We start from the raw sequence: 27,080 nt of genomic DNA on the forward strand, positions 1-27,080 counted from the left end.
CCAGCCATACTTGATTGGTCCAGTTGTGGTGCCAGCCCTAACAATGGTCCCATCCTTGCCTAGAGACAGTTTCTTCTGTCAAAGTCTCCATCCCTTGACTTTTCCTTTCCTTTTTACTTGACTAGAAACTTCCATATTATGTTGGAACAGCCAGTATCTTAGCCACTCTCAAATGTAATTATGAAGGTATATCCTTATCTCATGATGTAAATTGTGTAGCATTTTGGTTACTATATATATACTATAACCAAAAAGCTGATCCTTTTTTTTCCCCAATTGTACCACTAGTTTTTGGGGTTTTTTAATATCCCCAGTGGGAACTGGAGAAAAAAAAGTTACTGCTGTTTTATTGTACTAAGAATGAACAGAATGAATAGTATTCTTCTAGTTCTTCAGTGTAGTTAATTGCTTGTAAATATCAACTTTTATTTCTTCTGAATGTAATCCTGTGTAGCAGAGGCAACCTTTTGGGTATTTGAAATTGCACATGATCAATCTACTCTTTAGTTATTCCTCAGTATGAATAAATAAGGGGTGCTATAATCTTAAGAATAAGGTATCTATTGCTGTTCAGGGTAGAGCAAAAGTTTTGCAACCTTAGGAGAAGGAAAAGTATAGAGGGGAATAAATGGCATCCTTGCTGGCATGTTCAAAAACTGCACCCAGCAGTGTGAAAAGAAAAACTGTAAAGCATCTTTGCAAAATATTATTTGAATAAATGATTTCAGATATTTACTGCTTTAAATATTGTAACACTAAAAGAAAAACTATATATGAGTGAACCTGGCAACTCCTTTGCTTAGAGTGAAAGTAGGAAAATCATTGCTATTTTAAATTCCTGGTTTTATATAACACTGAGATTTGAAAATGGCTATGATAACATATATAAATTATTCCAATTATAACTGGAAGAAATGCAGTTTTTGTTCAAATTGTGGCCTGTTTGGCCAGTTATTTATGTTTATATTGGCTAAGTTTTTTAAGATTGCTTGTGGAGAAACCCATCACATTGAAAACTTTTCCCACCAAAAAAACTTGTCTCTAAGTGGAGGTACACTGAAGCTGGAATTGCACTTTGCTATGCTGTGTTTTAGAGATTGGGGCCTATCTTCTGTAATATCTAAGAAGTTTCATTCTTCTGGCAGTTATTAAAATACTGAAAGAGTAATAGAGCGCTGCAAGTTTAAATCAGTTATTTAAATTAACATTATCAAGACAGTTACTGAGAAATCCTTCTGTGGATATGGTTTGTTCCTCATGGGTTCATGAGGGGAAATAGTGACCAGAAAATAGGGGTTTCAAGCAGCTATAAGTGCTGTTAACTTCACAGAAAACTTTCATTTTAGACCTCTGTCTTCTGTCTGTTGCTCACATTATACCCTTCATCTAATTAACTTTTAGTTTGGTTAGAAAGCTGTAATGCTCCCTTTACTTATGAATCATTTCACTGATGTTTGAGTTTTTGGCTGATAGATCCTTTCATTTTGAAAGGCTGAATAATTCAAACATGTTCCTGAACTTTGAACTGAATGAATCTGAAATAAATTATTTTTCCATCATGGTGAAAGTGATCTGAAATATCTTTCTGAATTCCTATAAAATGGCCTAATTCCTAATGAAGCCGATTTAAATTCTGTAAGACTAATAAAATTTGTCATGCAATAAATGTAATTATTTAATGCTTCCTAGACTTTTGAATACCTTTATTGGTCTTGTTAGAAATGATGGAGTAGCAGGATGGTGCAAAGGCAGTCTTTTCTTGCCTCCTCAGATCTCCAGCATCTGCCGGGCAGCCGTGCACGCCGGCGTGATCCGCAGCCAGGGCGGCTACGTGGATGTGATGCCAGTGGACAAAAGGAAGGTCTACATTGCTTCCTTCCAGAATGGGATATATTCAGAAAGGTACAGAGCCCATTTTTACCTCAGTAAGGTTCACAGTCTTGCAGTGTGTCTGTTTGTACCTGGGGCAGGGCTAGGAGCCAAGCAAACAAGGGGTGATTTACAGAGCTTGTGTAACTGGTGACTTTGGAGAAGCTGTGGCAGTGGAGCTGCCTGCCTCCTCTAAGCTCATAGAACATTACCCTGGAAAGCTGCTTATGAAATGAAGTAAAGCTCTTGTTTGCTTTGCTGGTTCTGTTGCAACTAACACAATATTTGATAAGAAAATTGCATTTACTTCCTTAGGGATTTTTTAAAAATCAACATTAATGATGCAGGTTCATTGATTAGCATTATTGTTAACATGATATTAATAATTAACATTAATGATGAAATGTTCATTAGTGATTTACATGGTATCAAACTTACTACTCACCAACATTAAAATTCACAATCATTTAAGCAGATTTTTTATGTCCTTTTTTTTGTAACAATTTGTTATTAACAGTGTTTTTTTGAAAGACATGGAGATGCTGTGAAAGTTGACTAGTTGTATTGAGGTATTTGTGTAATGCATTGTGATGGTAACACATGGCTATATGCTCCTGATTAATGTAATGTAATTATTATAGTGTTTATTATATGTACTTAATGTAATCCCTAAAAGGGTTCTCCAGGTTCTCAAGGAAGAAATAGAGGTTACTTTAAAAACATTGTACCATTCTTTTTGTCCAGTAAAGCTAAGAATGTTTCTTAGACTGAAAATGATTGTTTCCTAGTCAGACTATAGTCTTTCTGAGAAATTTGAGTGGGAAAAAAAACCTCAAAGGTTTTGTAGAAAACTCTAAAGCTGGAAAATATTTAATGTTTTTGTCTTGTTTTTAATTGTGGGTAGGAGAATGTCTTCTCTCTCTCAGATCTTTCAAAAAATCTGCAAGTTTGCAAAATACACATTTTCTTTGCTCAATGGATGACTTACATTGCATATTTTTTGACTTTTCCTTGTGATCATCCAGTACCCTTAGAGGGCTTCCTTACTGACACTTTTGCTCTCCATATAAATCTTGAGTAGAGAGGCAAACAGGAAAAGTGCTGCAAATTTGATCTTAATTTATACTTTATATCTAATATACATCTTATGTACTATATATAAATACGAGTTTAAAATATGTATTAATACACATATATTTGCATATAAATCCTCTTAGTAAAGTTTGGGAGGCCAGCTGTTTGGAAAAGAGTCCCATGTAGGTTTTCTGTGAAGCAGAAGATGATGGATTCTGAAGCTGTTGCAGCCAACCTGTTCCATTGTGCCTTTCCTTGCTTCCACCTCCATTTCCTTTTCCTTCCCAGATAATCTTCAGACAGAGTTTGCTAAAGAAAAAAACAATGGACTATTAAATAGGACATGCTGGTCCAACTTTTAAGGCAAATTAACTATTATAGACAATTATCTATTATATAATTATATTTATTAATTATTATATATTATATAATTGTCCATTATTATTATATATATTATTATTCTATCAACATTTTGTTGGAATTGGGTACTTTTGTTTCTTTTCATTTGAAGCCAGACACTTATCCATTCAGAAGGCATTCCCTTTGGTTTTGTTAGATATTAGGTCTCTGTAGAAATCTATTTCTATTCATCCTATAAGTAACTAACAAACATCTCCTAGATCTGCAAGTTCTCTCCAAATAAAGTTGCTAGAATAGTAAGGATAAGATGTATGTTTTCTCTGTTTCCAAAACACTTTTTGTATTTTGCTTCAGTTCTTTAAACTAGAAACCCTGATCACAAATGATTACTTGAATTTTTTTATGCTGTATTTTTTTCCTATTAAGCTGTTCAGAAATAAAAATCTGAAATTTATGTAGTTTTTATTTATAGCAGTTTTAAAGAAATCCTAGATAGATAAATTGAGTTGTCACAAGAAGTGCTGCAGGGTGCTAGAATTAACAATTAAAATTTTTACAATGTTGCTATTGAAGTGTTATGGTCTTAAAAATAACATAAGAAATGTTTTTATGTTTCAGTTTACAGAACCCTCCAGGAAGCAAGGCTTTCAGAGTATTTGCTGTTGTTTGAATCTAGCAAGTAAAACATCAAACAGGCAAGTGAAACCAGAGCACTTGGAAAATATGAATACAGCCCATTCTTTGTGATTCCTGAAATTTGTATAAAGCTGTAACATTATTGTACAGAAGATGTATACTGCTTTCCACCAAAAAGTTTAAATTACATATAAATCTTAATGAAAAAAATCTGTAAAAATAAACATGGGAGAAAAATTAATTTGAAAATCTATAATGGTATATAACAATACTTTGAATCCTGTGTTAAATATTGCTATATTTTCTTAGCAGTTACTCCTATACAGTTAATTCAAAGCTCATAAATGTTCTTTGTTTTCTTCATCTGAATATATTATTATATGGTGCTTTATATATGCCACTAACAGTAACCTTAAAATTATACCAGAGGGAGGCCTGAGATTTTATTTTCAATGTACATAAAAGAAGTCATCCCAATATTTTGATAAAATAAATCATGCCTTAAAGTAAAATAAAAGCATATATAACTTTTTGATGATTTAAAGTAGCATTAGTCAAGAAAGCATAAATGAAGAGCTAAATTGTTCTCAGTTTCATGCTAATCATAACAATTGCAAACATCTATTTTGAAATAAAATGGGAAATATAAAATATAAGAAGAAGCCCTGGGTTTTGCTAGTATGTTTTTCCTCTAAAAATTATTCCTAACAGACTGGGCCATTTATGTCTATTATTTTTAAAATAGATTAATAAAATATTTATTGGATGCTGCTTAAGCTCTTTAGTTCAAATAACCATAATTCATTATGGCCCAGTCCTTCACAGATATTCCACTGTCTTGGGATGGGTGTGTGAAACAGACACATATAACCTTGAAGGATCTCATAAAATCTTTGTATTGAGAAGTGCAGTAACCTGAAATTAAGGAATAAGCCTGCAGTTCTGTACAAACACATGCTTTATTTTTGCCATGTGATTCCTTCAATTTACCTAAATTTGAGTTCAGAAAAAAAAATGTAGAATTGTACACATAAAAAAAACCTATTTGCAAGCTTATAGCCTTAAACTGTACTGTTATCAATGTGCTAAACATTAATACGGGAGTAAATGTTCAAAGAAACCAAAGAAAATAGTAACAAAGGCTAACCTTGCTCCTTGTGACCTGGCAAATACTCCTGCAGGCCAGGAAGTATAGTGGTAAGAAGCCCAGTGACAATTATGTCATTTGTTGCTTCACAGTATTAAAGAATTCATTTATGGTGAACAGCTTGCTACATTAATTTACCATATTATGGTATATGAAGAACATGTAGTGGTGATACTATGTTTCTTTCTATGAAAAGTGTATTGGTGCTTTAAGACTGAAAAGCTGTTAAATGTTATTTTTGGTATATTTTGTTTCTGTTGTTGAATTTATTTCACTCCAACTTGTAAACTTACTCATATTCTTCATATTTCAGAATACTATATTCTGCCTTCTCTTTTGCTACATGTACTACCTCATGTAGTTAGGCAAGCTTTGTTAGATTTTTAAATCTGTTTTGAATAAAATTAATTTACATTGTAAAAATATCGTTCACTGCTTTTTTTTTTTTTTTTTTTTTTTGTCATGATTCAAGAGAAAGAAATATATGTCTTTTTTGTATTTCTGACCTAAATATTGCAAGCAGCCATAATCTGTGGTTCTAAAACTGTAATGGCAGTTTGGATGCAAAACTTCCACTAATTGCATCCTAAGTCTTATGGATAAATCTCATTTTTCCAAGTTTTGACCCAGGTCAAATCAATGAGGGAGACAAAGAGTCTTTTTATGTATAACCCTATTTTTTTCTGCAAGTGGTGGTCATTGAAAGAAGCTTTTATATAGATTTTGCAGTACTACCATTAACCATTTTTTAGAGTTGAAACCAAAGTGCAGGCAGACTTTGAATGGGCTGTGATGAATCTCCAAGTCAGTCAAAGGCTTGAGATAGGCCTACACCACCTTTTCTTAAAAGCACCAAAGCAGTAACACAGGAAGATCTTGCACACCTGCAGTTGGGATTATCAGAACATAAAATGCAGTAAAGCCACCCTTGAAATTCAGGGTACACATAACTACTGAGGGAGGCTTTCAAAATTAAACATTTTGATTTCCTACAACTACACCTACTTTGGGTAAGTGGGTGTATGGAGTCCTGCATGGAAACACAATTGCCACACCAAATTTCTGCCCTTTTCCTCAATTTTTTTTGTTCTTTGGTGTATCTTTTCTTTCTCTTTTCTGTCAAGTCCAGCCTACACTTCCTGGGTTAGTGTGCAATGGGGCAGGGGTGGTCCCTTGAGGCCATAACAGTAAAATTTGTGCTTGTGGGAGGAGAAAGAGATACCTCCAACATTCCATGTGTGAATAATTGCTGTGAGCAGCTCTACTAATCAACAGAGTGGCAAAAAGAAAGTTGCTCACCACCCTTTCTCCTCATATATTCCGTTGCCCAAATTTTTGGAGTCCTGTTGCTTTCCCTCATGCAATTTCTTGTTCTTATCTGAATATTCCAGCTAACACTGGCTTTTTGAGAAATTTTCTTCTGGATTTAGTGTGAGTAATGAGCCATTGAGTAGACATTTCCAGAAAGTTGTAGAGTGAGAGCTACACTTTGGTATTTCTTTCTGCAGCAGAAGCAACTGTATGCCAGATGCTCACAACTAATTCACACAAAGCCCAAAATAATTAACTAACAGTATTGGAAATCTTGGAAAACTTGTCTGATTAAAAGAAGTACAGAAAAATCAATTTTTAAATTCTGAAGAATGTTTGGTTAACTGAGCAGTTTAAAAATTTTGTTCCAAACTTGAAAGAAAAAAAGATGGATAATCAGTAAGAGAGTAAAACTTACATAATGCTATTCATAATACCTAGCTTTCTTCTCAGGGAAGACCTAGAAATAGCCAACAAGAATTATTACAACTTACACATAACAGAAATATATTAACACACTGATATAGTTAATATATTAATACCATTCTAATATTTATAATTTTTAAAGGCTTAAAATTCTAAGAAAGTAAGCCTGCTAAATACAGTAGGCCCTTAAAATCATATATGAAGCAGCAAAGGGTACATATGCAATTTTATGGTTTTTCCCATTAAGACTTGTTTCATGAGGAATATTTTCCAAAGAAGTGCATAGGAGTTATTTGGAGAGGAGTCAAACATTTGTCAGGCTTGGGTCATTTGCCTGGTGAGCTGTTCAGTAAGAACCAGTTGATGCATTGCTCTGCTGTGCTGCCTCCCATCCAGCCAAAGTAGCTGATCTCATAACTGAAGTGATGAATAGTGAAAGTGGTGACAGATAATTCTTTTAACCATTTTAGGAGCTATGGGAGGATGCTTTGACTTCAGGAACTTGGGACATATAGTACTAGCTAGTACTAGTACTAGATATAAACTAAGGAAACTTAAAAAACATTTCCTAAATTATGGAGGCTGAGGAATTTTTGTGAAAGAGTTCACAGACTTTGTGTCTTGATTTCTGCATAGAGGACAGTCTGATCTAAAAATTTTGCATAAAGTGATTTTGAAACCAAGCCTGAAACACAGATTGGGATAACCTATGTGTAATTTACATTTTTTTACCTGAAGAAATAGATTCAAGGTATATGTAAATGTTAAGTGTGTCAGATGTCTGTGGATTCTCAGTGGATTTGAAAGAGGAAAATCACATCAGCTTTTGTCTTGCATGTATTGATAGATATATTCAGAACAATGCATGATGCTTTACTTCATATGGCAGAGATGTAACCAAGTTACTCACATTAATAGTGTCTTCTGTGTGGCAATTGCTTTTGAAGTATGTTTTGAATTTGGTTTAAAAGCCAGATAATCCAGATTCCTGTGAATACACAAGAGAGGGTGTATTTTCTGCAATTTCTGTAGTCATAGAAAGTGCAAGATTTAGAAACATAAATATTTGGAAGTTACAAAGATTGTTCATACAGTGCAATATTCTGTTCAGAAATATATATAAATACAGTATGAAATACTGTACTGTCACACTTCTATGGCTTAAGGGTTTTTATAGAATCTGTGGAACTCTAGGGAATTATGCAAGGAGTGAAAAGCCTGAAGATTTTTGTTTCATTCAGTATATAATATGCATTTTAGAGAGCTTTAGATATACAAATGACAGCAGACTTTAACACTCAGAAAATTGCATATGGTTTTATAAAAATATGTATTGTGAATATGGGAAAAGAAGCCATGCTGTCAGTCTTAGCTTTAGCCTGTCTTTGCTGTCAGAAGTAAATGATGGAAATAGTGATTTATATATGGTCATTATTTATATTATTGATAATATTGTTAGTGGAGCAGAAGTCCTTGACATGACAAGTGAAAATACAATAAAATGTGATTCCTGCTCCATGTTAGCATAGGGTGGTGATGTGACACCTGAAATTTGTTATCAGCTGTTCAATGATCTGTGCTGTCTTGTTCTTCTTAGCCTGTTTGCTGGGAGACAGATGCCTACATCATTAAAGCATCATAGCATCTTGTAAAAAGTGCTAATAATGAGTGTTAAATATTCAGAAGCTAGCAAATCTCTCCAGTCAGACCAGCTTGGCATGATAAGGCACAGGAAAATATAAGAGATGGAAGGAGGAAAGTCCAGAACACGCAACCAAAATGGCCATGATGCTCCTGTGTGTTACTATCTGCATCAATTACTGCAGTAATCACCCCAGTTATTCAATTCCATATTAGCCCCCAGTGCTCTATCCAATATCGGTTTTATCTTTGCTAACAATGGGATTAATCTGAGGATTGGCAGCAAAGCTGCTGGTTGAAAACTGAGACGTGCTGGCCAAACAACACTGTGTCTTAATAGGCACACAAAAGAATTCAGTTGCCAATATCAGTAACTCTTGGGCTTTTAAATCTCTAAATTTAACTTAAAGCATAAGCATTTATAACAATAGTAGCAATAATCTTGAAATTTATTTAATATAAAGTCTGGTTATGCAGTTTAAAAAAACTTTCTTGATGTGTTTGTTATTGCTGAATGAATGATTTTTTTGACATTATCCATATTAAGAGTATGATCTTAGAATGAATACAAGAACTTGCTCACATATCTGCAAGCTAAGAAACTCAGAAGACTTTGTAGTAGTACTAATTATTTTTAGGATCCTCAAAAAATTAAAACTGCTAGGAGGTAGTTTGAAAAATAAGTACTTTGGTAATTATTCACTTAGGCTTGTTTATATGCAATGTAAATAGCAAGCTGGCTCTGACTTCTTATGAATTGCTGCTACTGTACGTCCCAAAGATAAATTGGAAACAGTTGCTAAATAAATTTCCCTGTAGTCAGTTCAGTCTTCATTCTGTATTTATCTGTTGAAATCCATCTGTTTCTTAGTGGTGGTTGTTTGCCTGCTGAAGAACATGTCCTCTGAATAAATATTTCTTTCATTGTGTCAGAACAACTGCAAGAGCTTTGAGGCTATGGGCTGCAATGAACACAGAAACAGAGCAATCATTTTATGCAAAAGGACTTAGTCTCAGATTTTGGATTTAGCTCAGTTCAGTACACAAAGAAGTGCATTGTGTGAATTGATTTAGTGCTTACTGTACAGGACGTGATAGTCCTATTCCAACACAGCTATAAAACTGAGCCAAGGAATAATTTTGTGAAGCACTCTGAGCCCTTCTTTCTTATCCAATAAGAGCTGGAAAGTTGATAGGTTTGCCTTTTTAAATAACAGGAATACCTAGACAGATGGGTTTGGTGGCTTATTAATAAATGCCATTCTGCTAGTGATTGAGGGTTTAATTTAGTTACTTCTTCTTCTTTTAAAGTATTTTAAAGTGGTTTTCTAAAGTTACAAGTAATTGGTCTCTAATTTGTTATTGTTTCATCATATGTAAAATTTGTCCTAGAAGTGAGGAAGTCACACCTTGACTGAAATGTGCTGTTGCATCTACTGCACAATAAAAGTTCTGTTCTTTCTTTTCTGCTAATGCTTCAATTCAATTTGTAGTTTTCATTGCAAATCCTGGAGAAGTAAAGTCCAATCAAAATATCTAAATGTAATAAATATACTTGAGGAAAATCATCATCTCTATCAAAGTCTCTCAGAAGGCATTAGGCTCTTATTTATCTCACATAGTACAGCACCCACACAGCAACTCAGAACCACTTGTATAAAAATGTCAGTCTATGACTCCTGAGAAGGCTGAGTTTTCCAACACAGCTTCTTATTTAACATAAGTCAAATGCAAGGAAAATGTTTAACAGGAAAGGTGAGACAAATTTGCAGTACAAGCTAGAATAGCTGAGATGTCAGAGAATATGAGAAATGTCTCTTAGGGAAAGCAGGGCACTTTGATGTATTTGGAGATGAATTGATGTGTTTGTATCACGTGATTCATGAGTAGAACTGGTAGATGCTGCTATAAAACAAAGAATGAATATTAATAAAGATTGATCTCAATAGCTTAAAACTGTCTGTTTACTATCCCAAGCTAAATAACCTTTAAGTAACATCTCAAAGCTCATTGGGGTTTTTTTTGGTTTGTAAAATTAGGCAAATGCAGAGATCAGGGGGGCTGAGAATGAGAATTTTTCTGGAGTTTGACTGATAGGGGTATAAGAACTTGAGGTATACTGATGCACAAATATCTGATGCAAATTTCAAGTTCACTCACAAGTACTCAAACTCTCAGAAAACAGTTTTCCTGTGAGCTTTATTCTTTCTGCCAACAAAACACTTAAATGGGTATCCATTTGAGTTACACTTCCCTGTTTTCTAGGAGGGGCAGAGGAAATTGTTTTGCAGTTAGTTTTAACAAATGTGGGTCTGAAATAATTTAGTGACAGCTGTAAAATGAAATAAGAAATATCCCTCATTGTATTTCAGAAATACTTCATTATGCCTTGAAACTGCTTTTAATACTGAGCTACAGCTCTCAGTGTTCACTGATGAAATAAAGACTGTTGTGGATCTTCCACCTTTAAGAACTATTCTATGAGTCAGGAGGTGATGGATGCTGAAGATGGGGTGGAGAATTGTTTATTTTATAATTTTCCCATAATAGGTTTCCCAATTTGCTTAGATTAGTTAGCAAGTATATTTTCATGTCTTCTAAACTGAACAATCTCTTAATTTCTAGAGTTAGATATTTAATTATTTAAATTAGTAGATATAGAGGTACCAACCTGTAATTTTATTTTAAATAATTTACAAGAACTTAAAACTGAACTTATATTACTGTAGTCTGTTCACCTCTTCTCTTAGCTTGTTCTTTCCAATCTTTAGTTCACCATGTATCTCTGCCAGTTTGGTCGGTAGTACTCTATTTACATATGTATTTCTAGGCAGCAGTGTGTTAGGAGTGAAAAATCCAGAGAATATGCATTGGTAAAAAGTTATAAAAATTGTGCAATGAAAGTAATCTGCTTGTGTGAAATGCAGTTAGTTTCTTCCAAAATCCAGTGTAAAGGAAATAGCATCTTTCAGCTTACTGACTGATATGTGTTAGTGAAGGACTTGTTATTCAGTAAAACTTCTGGGATTGACCCCAGAGTTACAAAAAGTATCTGCACAGTTGAAGTGGCTACCCAACTCTCATAACTCATACCTAGTGACAGAAGTGACTGTGAAATAGAGGCAGTGTCTCTCCTCCCGCCTAACCCAGCTGCTTTGTGTCTCAGCAAGAGCATAAATGCCTCTTTTCCTTCCTAGTCAAAGGTGGGAGTTTCAAAAGAAGGGCAAATCTTGAGAGGATGTCTGTGCTGATGTCGCTCAGCACAGCAGGGCTGGAGGGATGGCAGACTCCTTGCAGGGCTCTGTCCCTGGAAATGCTCATGAGAAATCACAGAGAGATGAATAGAGAGAGGGAGGGAGGGAGGGAGGGGAGGAGTCCTGCCACAGCAGGAGCATGTACAAGGAAGATTATAACAAGGGCATCTTCAGTGTTGTAATAATAATGACAGCAGACACTTTTTGAGCACTAGCAAATTTAGCAAAAAGTATTATGAAGCAACAAAGCTCTGTATTGCTAGATATAGTGGTGCAAATGAGTTAAACTGGTGTAAATAATTTGACAGAATAATCACACCAATATCTGTGATGGTCCTCAAAAACTAGAATAAAGGTAGCTTTTATTTCCCTAATAATAATAATACTTTAGTTGTTAAAAAGTCATGACATCATCATAAAATTTTGGCTATGTTGGTGTTTAAAATGTTTTTAGTGGAAGCAAGGTCAGCATTGCCTGTCCTGGATAATGTCTTATGTTGGTGTTAGGTGCTTTCATATGAAGAGAGCTTTTTTTTATAAATCCACTTCACTGGGACATTTAAGTGGACATGATCATGGAATCACAGAATGGCTGGGGTGGGAAGGTACCTCTTGATACCATCCAGTTCAACCCTCCTGCTCAAGCAGGGTCACCTAGAGCTGGTTTCCCAGAACTATGTCCAGACAGTTTTTGAGTGTCCCCAAGGATGGGAACTCTGCAGCCTCCCTGTGCCAGTGCTCAGTCATCCTCACAGAAAAATTTGTTTACTGATGTTCAGAGGAAATCTCTTGTGTTTCAGTGTGTGCCCATTAACTCTGATCTTGTCACAGGCACCACTGAAAAGAGGTTCTGTCCTCTTTTCATCCTTTCTTCAGATATTGATAGACATTGACATGATGCTTCTGAGCCTTCTTTTCTTGAGGCTGAGCAGCCCCAGGTCTCAGCTATTCCTGTTGGAGAAAAGCTTCAGTGCCCTAATTATCTGTGTGGCCTCTTGTTGGACTCTCTTTAGTATGTCCATGTCTTTCCTATGATGAGTAGCCCAGAACTAAACCCATCACTCCAGGTGGGGCTTCTCCAGGGCTGAGTAGAGTCAGGATCACCTTTCTCCATCTGCTGGCAGCACTCCTCCTAATGCAGGAGGAGGAACCACTGGCATTCTTTGCTACCAGGGCACACTGCTGGCTCATGTCCCACTTGATATCCACCAGAGCCCCCAGGTTCTCTTCTTCAGAGCTGCTTTCCAACTGGGTGTCCCCCAGTATATACCTGTACACAGAGTTGTTCTGCTTTGGTTGTAGGGCTGTGAAGTGTGACCTGGCACTTCAGCCACTCCTCCCAGTTTGTGTCATCAGCAAACTCACTGAGAATATGCTGTCCCTCTTCACCTAGGTTGTTAATGAAGATGTTAAGCAGGCTTGGACCCAGGGCAGGTGCCTGAGGAACACTGGATTCCAGTGAGACTTTGTGCCACTGATCATGACTCTGCTTGCTGCTATTCATCCAGGTTTTAATCTATCTCACTCTGCTCATCAAGGCCATAGTTCATTAAGCTTCTCTGCAAGGGTCTTAAGGGAAACAGTGTTGATCTATTGACAGAAAGTATCCTCTTTATGCCTTGCCTCAAGTGCTTTTTACTAGTCTGAGATTAATCTGCCCAACCAGTGGCTGCAGGATCAGGAAATTTAATGCAGGGATTAGTAGAGATTAGTTAATGCTTTTCATTCTTTAGGTGGGGGCAGCCTACAGACACTGGCAAACACTATTCTTAATGTTATATATGTACATACAGTCATATTTTCATATTGTTTCATATTATTTTCCATAAAAACATTTTCAGTCTCATCATATGACTGTTCCAACTGGATGTATGTCTATGACTTTCATCTAGTTCTAAACAGTGTCCCAAATTTCCACTATCAGGAGCCCAAAATGCCCACCTCAGAACATGTTTTCTATGAAATGGAGCAGTAGCTGTAAGTGATGACCAATTTCAGGTGGCTGTTACTCAGTCTTGTAATCACTGACAGACATATTCCAACTTAAAGAATTGTGTCAGTGTATTCATGCCTATTTGCATCAGCTGAAGGCACAACTCAGAAGAAAATGTAAAAGTGGGAAGTGTTGCAGTACCATGAGATGAGACAAAATTCTGTAAAAAGCAAATGTTTTTTCTACATTATATCCTTAAACTAAGCAGAGAGATTTGAATGTGCTGAACGAACTGATTTTAAAAAGTTATTTTTCTGATTTCACCAGAGCAGCTCTGTGGGGAACAGAGGAAATGAAGTACTTTGGTTTAGAAATGTTTGAGGAAGCAGGAATTATAGAACATTCGAAACAGTATGAAATTATTTCAGAGGAAAAAAATACTAACAAAGAAGTCTACAGATTATTCAAAATACTTTCCTACTCTATTGTATAGGAATGACTGACTCTCATTTTACTTCAAACAGCCTGAGTACAAGTGTTTATAATTCCATGAGGTGACATGACCTTAGATCTCGCTGCTTTCTCTCCACTACACACATTTTCTCAGCTGTCTTATCCCTGTATGTTTTTTGGGGGTGCTTTGCTATGATCCATTTGGGTGTATTTGCACAGTGAGCAAAATAATCTTGTTACCCTCTACTTCTGTGAATAAGAATAGTATACACAGACACAGGAAGATGTTCTTTCAAGCAAGGTACAATTTACTTCAGCCAAAGGAATGAAACAGGGGAATGGTCTCCTTGCAAGATACTTTGCTGCCCCAGACAAGCCTTGAGCTTCCCTGCCTTCTCTTATGGGGCTGATCTCAAACTTTGCATGCCAAGCTTGGAGATGAATTCCAGTTCTTCTGGATTTCAGACAATCTCTGTGCTTGACACAGCTGACAGCTCCCTTGATCTCTTTCTGCATTTATGCCCTTGCATGATGAACAGGATTTATTGGTTTAAAGGACACAGATTTAGTAAAAAAAAGGATCAGCTAACTTTACTGTCATGTGGAAGAAGCAACTGCCTGTAATGGCCCATTGTCCCAGCAGTCTTTGAGCTGCATAGCTGAAACTCTTCTAGCCCTGAAGCTTTTGCTTCATTTTCCACTTTGGCAAACAATCTTAGTCAAGAAAAACAACACCAACATTTTTTCACAGTGATTTTTAAAAGCTCAAGCCAAGTTTTCGGCTGGTGTCAATCAGGCCAGTGATCTTGACTTCAAGGAAAATTTGCTTATCTACATGAGATGATGGTATAGTTTAGAATTCTAAAGCTACAATCTTCAAAAACTCACAGAAAATAAACATTGGCAAAGCTTTTTAAAAGCAAATCTAAATTGGTTGCATAGTCTGTCACCTCCATGAATTTATAAAATAGAGCATGCATGATTTCCTGTTCCCAGGCTCATTTCCTAGACAACAACACAAAATGGTAATGAAGGAAACAAACAAAACTCTCTTTAAATTTATGGTATTTAAAAAAAGTTACTGCTATTGAAATAAATTAAACTGTTATTACTTATTTTTTATTAATAAATATAATAAATAACTGGTTGTTATCAATACATAAATAAAAAAATAAATGGTTTCACAAAAAACTTGTTACACAATGGAGTATATCTCTTCCAGCATGAAGGTTTCAGGAAACAAAAGGAGAGAATTGGATTTGCTGCATGGATGGGATAGAAACTCTAGCTTGCACCATTAAGTAATTGTACTGCCATTAATTTTCCTTGACTGAGAGAGAGGCTCTTTTGGCAATCCCTGCAGAGCCCCCAGCACACAACCTATTTATGCAGGCTGAACTCAGAGCCAGTCTAAGCTAAGGACAGTGAAAATAATGGGTAATGCTAAAAGCCAGCTGTTTACAGAAGTCTTATACAAACTAATAGGTATTTGTTTTTATAGGTGGGTCCTGGTGAGCCAGTTCTAAATGATTATTTGCCAGGCCCTAAAATGTGCCAAATCCCATGGGGGTGCTCTAAATTATTTTCTCTCCATCTAGTGAATATTTAGGGAGACTGAACAAGAACCTCTTTAAATTAGCTCTCTGGATTTAATCTTTGCTATTATTTGGCGGAATATAGATTACATCCTATGAATGTGTATGGTATTGCAGAACCCAAACCTCTCATCCTTAGCACCGCTTCAAGAGCACTCAGAGGGAAAAATACACACATCTCTTGTTTTCTATCAATCAGGGCAAAAATCTGATGATTCAAAGGGTCCTAATTGAACCTGAATGAAGTAACAATGGTGGGTTTTTATTTAAAAGGTACATATATGGGTACTCATATATGTTTGTTGGTACATAACCTGTACATTTACAGACATATTTTCCAAAAACCTGATTTCTGGAGTACAAGGTTAGAAATGACAAGTAGGTTCATAAAATTAGAGTAAAATGATACTTAATGCACCTAGTCCTTTGAAAAATCTTGTAGAAGGCACTAGATAAGCTCAGAGGTATTTTGAAAACCTAATCATTTTAGTAGGTGATTCTGGGGAAAAATAACTGAAAATCATGAACATGTTTAAACTACATTATGAAACAATGTGATAGAACATATTCTTTCTTGTTTGTTTCCATTAGCCTTTTAGCAAACCAGTGTGTGTATGTGTATATGTATATGTATATATATATATATGTATATATATATATGTATATGTGTATATATATATATGTATATGCAGAAAATATTAAGGTGTAGGAAAAGGAAGAGAATAAGACAAAAAGAGTAAAAATTAAGTATCTTTTATAGACTGGCAGAATTATTTCTATATTAAAACAGGTGTGACAATTTTTGCATTCTGTTGAAATGGACAAGCAGAGCCATTTTCTAATGAGATAGTAAGTAGAATGTGCTAACTACTGGCTGGCATTTACTTGTCTGAAATCAAACCATTTGAACAATAGAAAAATATACTACCATAAGCCAAAATGGTTGTCAAATTTCAGTAATAAGTTTTTACCTGGAATACTATAATTCATATAAGCACAATTGACATCAGATTTCACAGAATCACAGAAGGCTGAGCTCAGAACAATCCCTGCAGGAATTCTGGTCCCCTACTCAAGCAGGGCCATCTAGAAGCTGTTGCCCAGGACCATGACAGCTTTTGAATATTTCCAAGGATGGAGTCTGCACAGCCTCTGAGGGCAGCCTGTGTCACTGCTCCACCATTTAACTCAGACATACAATGGAAAACAGTGTATGCAGCACATCACCACCTTCAAAGGGTGAAACCAAAAATTGTCGTGCTTGAGAAATAAGCTCATGATCAGTTTTGAAATAAAATTTACTTTTTTCTTTTCCATTACTCATTATACTCCCCTGCCAACATTTGCTTTTTCTGAAATGTCATCACTCACACTCACTTTGTCCACATATTATTATTTAACATCCTCTATGTTTGGAGGGTCCTGAGGGGTAGTTTAAATTGCAGGTGATTATTTCTATCCCCACAGGCAGTGTTTTCTTTCTATTTGAATATATAAACAATTCAATATAATTTTGATTTTGTTGTTGCCAGGCTCAGTAAAAAATAAAATCAGAGCTACAAAGTTTGTGAGCACTGCAAAACCAGATGAATTAATATGAGGTAAAAGTGAATAGGCAAATTTGAATGAAGGCAAAATCATTTGTCAATGGGGTAAAGATGAGCCTCTAACAATGTTTGAGGAGGGGGAAAGTATGCTAGCCTTTATAATAATCTCTTAAACCCTTTGCATTTTATACAGAAGAAAAATCTACAGTTCCTGCATAAACTACTACTACTTGTTATTGAAGAAGAAAAGTTATTGAAATGAAAATTGACATTGACTGGAACTGGCTGGGCAAAGTTTTATGGGCTACAACCAAACACTGATCTTGATATATTTGGATTACTAATACCTTAATTTATTTCTCCCACCTGTATCTAATATTCCTGATTTTGGCATAATTAAAATTACCTTCAATAACTGCAAAAACAATACTTTTTAAGAAGCTTGGGCAGGGATAAGTATGTCCATCAGGTGTGTCATTTGAAGACACACCTTTCCTTATATGACCATAACTCCTCCAGTTAGGAAAGGTGGTGGTGGGTCAAAAGGCTGCCCTTTTTGGGGTTCACCACTCCCTTTCATCCAACCACCTGGAAATCATCAACTTTCAGACTGTTGGACACCCTTTAGCCAGAAGATCCCTTGACCCAGGGGGCTGAGGGCAGTGGGGGCTCCCTGGGGGCCCAAGGCAGAGCCTGGAAACCCATCCAGGAGCAGGGTGTTATCAGCCTGGGCATGGTGACAGCAGGGCTGCAAAGTTTTGTGCATCACACCAGATTTCACCCCCTATGGTCAGACCACAGGTGTAATGGTCTTGAATCTGCCTACCAAAGGATTTCAGCTGTGCCCTAAAGGCTGTGCTAAGACACAGGACCACAAAAAGGCAACAAGCTGATGAGGGGCTGCAGCAGTCTCAAAATGCGTCAATACTAAAACTGATTTTTTTTTTACTGCCATAAACAATTTCTTAATAAAAACTACTGAGGAAAAGTATATGTTTTGCTTTTGAAGACTGACTTTTCCCATTCTGTCTGCTACAACTTCTGCAAGATATAATTTCCAATGGAGTTCCTTGAAAAGTGTTTTGGTTCTGTGACTGAACCAAGTATGTTATTCATATTTACCTTCTATGATCTTTTAGTACTTCGTGCAAGACTAGAAAAATTCTTCCACATTCCCTTCCTTTCTCTCATCTTCTTTCTATCTACACTCTAGTCCCCTGTGACTGACAACATTAAAAAATAGGGAAGATATATATGACATAGAGTCAAGTATTGCAGAATGTATTATACTATGAGAGTTACATACTGGAATGTAAAAATGTTAAGTATTCAACCAGGCCCTTCTGCAAGAGAACCAGTTACTTTCAATGTCATGTTCACCTAGCAGAAGAGGTGAGTTCTCAATGAATGTAAAGTTTCTCAAAAAATTTTTGATGTATTGGTCCTTAAAACTCCTCTGATACAGATGAAAGTTCAGTAAATGAATACAATGAACTGTCAAATTGCACTGACGTGGTAAATTAACTGGGAGAGAGATTAGACACTACTGCTAGTTTTTCTTTTCCCTTTTTTGGTACTTTAACCCAGAGGAATGGAGATTGTGCATTGAGCAGGCATGCATTTGTGTACAGCTCTATTGCTTTGCACTTCTGAACAAGGCAGCTGCTGAAAAATCATTGAAATTTCTGTCAGAACCATAGCCCTTTACAGGTACAGGGCTGTACACTACACATTTAATGTGATTGTTTCGAAAGAAGAGTCAATAATATTGCCATATACATTCATTTAATTGTAGTAGAGTTGGCTAACACCCATGAAACAGGTAATTAAGAAACACTTTTCAGAGGTAGGTCTCCTTGCAGCTCAGCAAATAAGAATACTTACTGACTACTGTGCTTAGTGCCTGTTTCAGAGATCTTTTGAGACAAAGGCCAAGCATGAAATGCCTTCTAGTAAGACCTATTTGTGATATAAGTTTATTTAGAAGTCATGAACAGATTTCTTGTATAACAGATAAGGTCGTCGGAGTTAGTTAATAGTACAACATTTACTGCCTTTAGTTCAAACATTCTTGTATGGTCTGAGGTGGCAGTCACTCACTAAATTGAGCTTTTAGACAGCAATGAGAGCACTTGGGATGGGAGCAGTTGTGGGAGTTGCTTCTCATAGAGATTTTAGTTAGCACTATGTCCTGTGTTGAAGGACAGGTATCTCCCAATAAAGGCAGAAGTTTCTCTTTGAAATGGAGAATTCCTCCAAATTATTATTACCATTTTGAAATTAAGGGGCTCTCAGGCAAAGATAGGGGATTTAGGAATAACGATTCTTTACTGGGAAAATGAAAACAGAAATACAGTATTACAAAGAACAATCCCAACCCTGACAGTGTCAGAATACAACCTGACACCCTGTCAGTTAGGGTGTTGGTAGCAGTCCCATTAAAGGGTGGCTACAGTCCCCCTGCAGTTGCAGATGTGGTTTAGTTGAAGCAGTTTTGTTCTGAAGGCCCAGAGATGATGTGGAAAGGTTTGGCTTTCCTGTGGAATCCAGTGGAAAGATGGATAACTTGCTGTTCAAAATCTCAGTTTTTATCTACATAGGAAAGGCTTGGCTCCTCTCCCTTGCTGGAGCATCTCCCAGTGGGATGATGTAATTTTATCAGTCACAGAGTGGAACTCAGTGGCCCATTAGCAGAAGATGTCTTCCTGGAGGGAGGATGGGCCATGGAAAAGATAAAGATGATTTCCTCACCTTGTCCCAAATATGGCCCATTAGCAGATAGTATGTCCTACAGAGATAAGGAATCACTACCCCACCTGGCCCAAACAGATGGTGATAGAATACATGCTTCTGGCCACATCAACACAACACACACTAGTTAATGGAAAGGCATCAACTGATGCTTGTTTTTGAGCAAGACATTGACCTCTCTTTGAACTATTAAGGCAAGATACAGAATCTTACATTTTCTAAAAGAAAAGTTGAAAATTACCTATTTTAATCCATACGTGGGCAATTGAGTGATTTACTCAACATTTGCTGCTGTTGAGCACTGGGGGTTCCTTGTGAATTTAAATATTTATGAGAACATGAATAAGAGTAAGCAAATCTAAACAGATGTTTATTTTTATTTTATTTTTGTAATTAAGTTTGTTTTGTGTATGTTGTGTTTAACTCCAGTAGGCAGCTAAAGCACCACATAGCCTTTTGCTCACTCCCCTGCAGTGGAATAAGGGGCAGAATCAGAAAAGCAAAACTTGAGGATTGAGATAAAGACATTTTAGTAAGGACAGCAAAAGCCCCACAAGCAAGCAAACCAAAACAAGGAATTCACTCACCACTTTGGCTCCATCATTTATGTTCATCATTTGGGACAGGAGAGGTGATGTGTTGCCCTAAAGTTATTGGCAAGAAAACCAGTTCTGGTCAGGCCACTGCTGCTCTTGCACTAATTCATGTGAGGCACTTCCTTCATTGGTGCCCACTATGTTCTGCCCACCCAAATAAGCACTAGAATTTCACAAAAAAACCCCAAAATTCCTGGCCAGAGATAGTAGTTCTTGACCTCAACAGATATCTTCTTTATCCATGCAAGAAGGACAAATATATACTCTTAATCTCTAAAAACTCTTTTTCACACTTATAGAATTGATTATAGGAGAATAGAATTGATTATAGGAGAATTCTGGCTCTCCAGAAACAGAATGATTTTTTTATACAATGAATTATGATAAAATGAGCTTTTATAAAAGGATTGTTCACAAAGAACACACCTATATTAGTGACAGAGTGCAAAGAAGGGTTATTTCTGGTATGAATTTTTCTTATAGCTCCACTTGGCATCTTTCTGTATATTCAGAAGTGTATTACTGGGGGTCTGAAGATGCATGTTTTGATGGAAACAAGGTTGAAGCCATCTACCTAAGTGCTGTCTAGAATGCCTTGCTTCCAATGTGTACATAAAGTTTTTTCATCAATTTTCTCATTATTAATATATGATATGAAATAGAACTGGGAACTGACAGTAACTTCCTTGCAAGCAAAAATGTGACATAGATATTTGATCCTGAGACCATCACAGATCAAAGGAAATCAAAACTTTCCTTTTGGAAAGGAAAACTTCCAAAGAGTACCAGTGGGGAATTTTTCCATTTGGCTCAATTGGTCATGAGCCACTGGTACAAAGTTCCATCATATTGGACTGCTACACTACAATCAGGTGGTCACTTGCAAAGATAAAGTCAATTTTGGCATTAAATTACCGACCAACAAGCAAGACAGAAGTAAAATCAAAGGAGAGTATGCTCAAGATTCAAGATCAAAGGAGAGTATGCTCAGATTATTTCTTTTTGAGTGAGTAATTCTTTGTCACCTGGTAAAACAGGACTCAGTTTCCCATTACTGCAGCTCTGAAAAGTATTACAGAATCCAGGAAAATAAACTTCAGGTATAAAGGCTTTAGGATTTGGAAAACACCAGTTATTGTGAATGCTACTATGTGTAAATCATTGAAAGATACAGAAGGCACATTGTACTCATCCTCTTCCTATACTGTGTTATGCTTTCAATTAGTTTTTTAGAACATCATATTTACATATTCCTTTCTAAACTGAGAAACTTTCCCTTAGAAAGTGAAAGACACTAACAAAACACACCAAAACAAAAAATGCTTCTGTAGCAAACTCTGCTTCTCTCTCTGGGGAGAATCACAGGACTCTAGAATAATTAAGTTGTAAAGATCATCAAGTCCAGCCCTAAGTAAAAGAACAAATGACACAAACCAGAAGCTACTGATAGCAGATACTAATTGTATCACTTAAGGTTCAACTGGAAGATACTCAGATACAATGAGCAGGGCATCATCATAGAACCTGTTTGAAAAAGAACAGAAATATAATAAATCAGGTAGAATTCACATTTCTTAGATGCACAGAGGAGATGACTGAGAAAAATTTTGTGAATTTTGTGCAATGTCATCCAGAAACAACCCTTGAACACTAACTATCATTATTTATGACTCATACTTTGCCATGTAATTTTTAATAGCCTCTGCTATTGTCAACAGCTTCATTTAGTAACTGCCTCATTACTTTTCAAATTACAGGAGAAAGTAATTCAATTTAATGAAAGCTACTAGCACTTTGAAGTCAATATTGATGTAAAACCACAGGGGAAAAGGAGCTAAATTTAATAAAAGCCAGTTTCTAAATTAAGCTCTGTGGCATCTATACTTTTAAATTGTGTTATGCTTATTGTAGGTGTAAAATCAAAGGTGTTTTTCAAGTACACACCTGGATGCCAGATCTGGAACAGAAAATTTCTGAACAAGGCACAGCAGTGCTGGCTTTTCTGGGTGAAGCTTCTAGAATGGATTTAGTTCATCTGTAAAACTCATATTTTATAATAATATAATTGCTAGCACAAAAGGCCAAGGTTGCCTGCAGGTGAATTCATCCCTGTTAGACACCAAGTGTAAAGACTGCATTGCTTGCACTACTGGTCTTAATAAGCAATACAATCTTCTGTGGTGCTTTTATTGTCCCATGAACAAAGGTGAGCAGTGTTAGCAGAATTCACTTCATTGCAGTTACTGAACATTTTGCCTGGGGAGGACAATCAAACCCTGAAACTTTGACTTTACCTCTTGCCCTTTTTATATTAATGAAATATATGCTAAAACATGATGTAAATCTTATTCATTCCATGAGAGGAATGAAAGGTCTGTTATAAAAATCTCCCTCCATGGATCTACTTTGCCTCTTCATGTGCTGTGGCTAAATTAAAAGACATAACAAATATTATGATTCAATACTCTGCACTGGACAATTTTACAAAAACAGTCTTTTACACCATTTTATTTATTTTGTTGACTATAACTGAACAGATTCTAGGGTAGGAAAGAAAAATTATCAGAAATATATTTTGAAAACTTGTTTAAGCCCCTCTGTTAGACTTACATTTATTACTCTTAATAGCTCTCAGCATAAATCCTTACCTAGTAATTGGTTGCATGCCTCTTGCATGTTTGTATGCCTGTTTGTATGCCTTTATATAAACAAACAAACAAAGCTAAACCAGGTTTTTATTTCAAAACATTTTTTCTTGTTTTTGTATAGCAGACAAGAAAGAATTGTTTAGTTTCTGTCATTTCATTTGCCTGCTTCTGGAATTTTTATACTATCTGTTCCCTTGGAGAATGCTTCTGCCTCTTATTTTGTATTGCTGGTAAAGACTGGTAAGTTCCATTAGTAAACCACAGCAGTTGTTTTCTTTTCTGTATTCTCTAAAGATGATTTATTATACATTTTAAATGACTGTGTGGAAAAACCAATGTATATTTAGATTTGTGCATGAAATTCACCTTTATCTACAAAGGTGTGAGTGTCCAAAGCCACTTACCTTTTGTTATCTGTTCATAGGCTGGGCTTAAGTGTTTCATTGGTCTTAGACTAATTTGGTACAGAGATTAATGTTGACATAATTCTAAATAATTAATTCCTTTTGTGTATCTACACTCTCATGCATTTTATCTTTACAGAGGCATAATGATATTACCATAAATTCTATTCTTAAATTGCTTTTTGTGAGGAATATTTATATAGCAAACTTTTTACCAGTTTTGACCATGTAATAAAAAATGCAGCAATTTAAAAAAAAAAGTGTTTAAGGATCTGATATCACAGATATCATTCTTTTCATAATAGGACTGTCTCCAAATACATATAATGGAGATAGAGTGCAGAGAGTTAATTAATAATTAACTATTTAAACAAGTTCTGGTTTATATTTTAATTATATTTTAATTGTTTTAAAATAGCTTTTTATTATTATTATTATGGACATAAAATAATTTTTTTAAAAACCTCAAGGCAACATGTATACCATGTCATACCATGTTTGTAAACATGCTCAGTAGCCCCAGTAAGAGAAATAACTACTATGTCTGTTTAAATTCTTGCAATTACCCATATGGCAATCTATTCATCTTTCCTAATTGGCTTGAGATTGGTATTCATTTGATTTAGCCTCACACAAAGTATAGAATTTCTGTTGTGCAAAAATATGCATTGGGCTGTATAATTTTATTTTTTCAGACACTCAGAACAAGTATGTGGGAAAAACCCCCCAAATTTAACCTGTCCCAATCTAGATGAATTGAGGAATGATGTACATGCATGTAACCAACTGAAAAGATACCTGAACAACTGCATGTGTGTCCTTAGAACATCTTTACCAACAGATGAATAAATATAAAAATTTGCAGGACCAGATGCACATAGGCAAGATGTTGAATCACGTTTGAATTTCAAAAGATCTGTAAGCAAAAAGGGTTTAAGAGGTTTATATAATGTTTGAAGTCTCCTTTACTATTTTCAATTACCAATTTCCTCTGCTATAAAACAGGTGTTTTACATCAGTCATTGTTATCAGTCACTTGGACATCCCCATTCCTGGAAGTGTTCAAGGCCAGGCTGGATGGAGTTTGAGCAACCTGGTGTCCTTACCCATGGCAATGGGGGTTGGAACTGGATGATTTTTTAGGCCCCTCCCAATAAAACCATTGCATGATTATATTTTTCTATGTTTTCTATTACACTTAACCCATACTTTACACAGCCTCGTTTAGAAGATCTGTTATTTTTTCCTCTTATCCTTTCTTCTTTATTTCAGCTAACAGAAGACAATATCTGTATACTGCTCATCATCTATAGGAAATGTTCCAGCCAGAATCAGTAATTTCAAAAACTTAAAAACTCAAATAATTTGTGATTTGTTTTAAGATTTGATCCAGTTTTATGTTTGTGTGTTGAATAGAAAGACACACGGGAAGCAAAAAGAAGAAAAGAAATGAATGAAAATAGAAGAAAAGAAAAAGGATCAATGACTATGTGAAAAATTGCTTAGTGTTCCTAAATCTGAATTTCCTCTAGATTTCCCATATATTACTTTCTGCATAATACTTTAAAAATATCTAGCAAGTATATGTCACTAAAGTATTTTAATTATCATACCTGAGAATATCAGTAATACTACCTAGGTTGGTTTTTTTGGTTTGTTCTTTTTTTTTGGTTTGGGGTTTTTTTGGGTTTTTTTTTTTTGGTTTTTTTTGAGGGCAGGGAGGACAACTTTGAGATTAAGAGAAATGAAAATGTTCTGCAAATTAGATTATTAGCAAATTGTTCACATTACAGTGTGGAAAGCAGTTAGGACTAGAAGCACATTTCTTGACTCCCAATTTATTATGCCATTTTCTAAATCTTGGCTAGTTTTACATGCTAGTATGAGGCTTGACAGTTTTTGCCAGTCACATTTGATTGAGTTTCATATTGCCCACCCAGCAATTTCAAGGACCAAAAATGTGTTATAGTAGTGAAGGGTTTCATTTCAATCCCTTTTTTTTCTATATTAACTCTATCTGAAAATATATGAAATTGTTTCTAATTGTTTCTATATAGCTAATACTGTTTGAGAGTTTTGTTAAAAATTTTGATTTTATTTTCCCCAGTTAATTCTTCTAGAAGTTGTTTATGTTTTCAAGCACAAAATCTTTCACCTTCTTTCACTTTTTTAATACCTTAGATAGCATTTTTGCCATAAAGCAATGAAACTGACTATTTTAAATGGATTCTTTCATTTAATTTTCCATGGCAGGTGTGGCAAAAGTATGTGACTGAGAGAAACGCAGATTCCTCCCCCTTCTTTCTTGATCCAGCAGCAGAGTAGTTCAGGCAGAAATTTTCCCAAATGGGTGATCTGCCAAATGTTTCCCCTCTTCAGAAGAATATGTTGGCAAATCTTGGCTTACTCTATACTAATATGCTCCTGCTTGTTTTCTTTCTTGTTTTCTTTTCCTTTCCTGTGGAAAGATTTCCCTTTGTTGATGAAAAGGTGTTTGACATATCCCATAAGACAGTGCTCTACACTCTACCCAGAGTCTGACTGATCAGATTTTTTTCCAGCTCCCTTACCCCAGAACACCATCTTTTTGAAATGTGTCTCATAAAAATATTCTATTAATGCCCCAGACCTACAGAAAGGCTTTTCTGGCATAAAAGTGAGTTGCATTTAATTATGGTGAAAATAACAGAAAAAGTAACAGATCAAACAGATTTGAGAGGCAGATAGGACAGGGACAAAAGCTTCCCAAAGCTGGCATACTCTGTCAGATTCTGAGGATGTAAGGGCACCTGGAATTACCCAGGAATATTAAGAAGAAACCTTAGGCTTGTGCATTTATTCTCATACTAACTCAGGTGTCAGTTTCAGGACTACTAAACTTTAGTTTTAGTAATTTTTAGTATTATTTTCTAAATTTTTAAACCAAAATAAGACTCTTTGTTATCTTTTTCTTACTTATTTTTGCCTTTTCCTAGGTAATAGTAGAATCAAAAGCCAGTAAAATAGGAAAGGGCTTCATCAGTGAATCAAACAGCACTGTCATACAGTAGAGCATTTAAAAATTGTCTCTTGATCCTTCTATGCAATAAGTTCTTCACTGAGAGAAGGAAAGATAGTCTGGATGATTTTTGAAATTATTAGAACTCTTACTATTATCTCAATTGATCTGGTTTGGGAACTAACAGATTTAAAATAACTGCAGACTGCCTTTGTTTTTCACACAGGTATATGCAGGGAGAATCAATGGTTATGCCTTTTGAAACCACTGTTTGTCTTCTTCATCTGTCAAATTCCCTTCTAAAATGAGTTGATACAGTGGCTTCAGTCTATCCCATTGTCTGCATTTTTCCATTCAGGATCTCCTCTAATTTGTGACACTGTTTAATAACCAGTCTCTATTCTGAACAAGAATCTTACTGTGTGCTGCCAGCTGTA

At 35.6% G+C, this 27,080-nt stretch overlaps 1 protein-coding gene across 3 annotated transcripts in view; it reads left to right on the plus strand.

Moving 5' to 3' along the window:
* CRISPLD1 (cysteine rich secretory protein LCCL domain containing 1) overlaps window positions 1–5,509 on the plus strand; it is a 36,600-nt gene extending 31,091 nt beyond the window's left edge. For all 3 annotated transcript variants that reach the window (XM_079300480.1, XM_079300481.1, XM_079300482.1), the window contains 2 exons: window positions 1,772–1,902; window positions 3,922–5,509. In XM_079300480.1, the coding sequence (XP_079156606.1) occupies window positions 1,772–1,902; window positions 3,922–3,973 (183 nt within the window). In that variant the 3' untranslated portion in view covers window positions 3,974–5,509. The remainder of the gene's footprint in view (window positions 1–1,771; window positions 1,903–3,921) is intronic.
* Window positions 5,510–27,080: the final 21,571 nt, after the last annotated feature.

Source organism: Erithacus rubecula, assembly GCF_903797595.1.
Source record: "Erithacus rubecula genome assembly, chromosome: 3".
Classification (NCBI taxonomy): Eukaryota; Metazoa; Chordata; class Aves; order Passeriformes; family Muscicapidae; genus Erithacus; species Erithacus rubecula.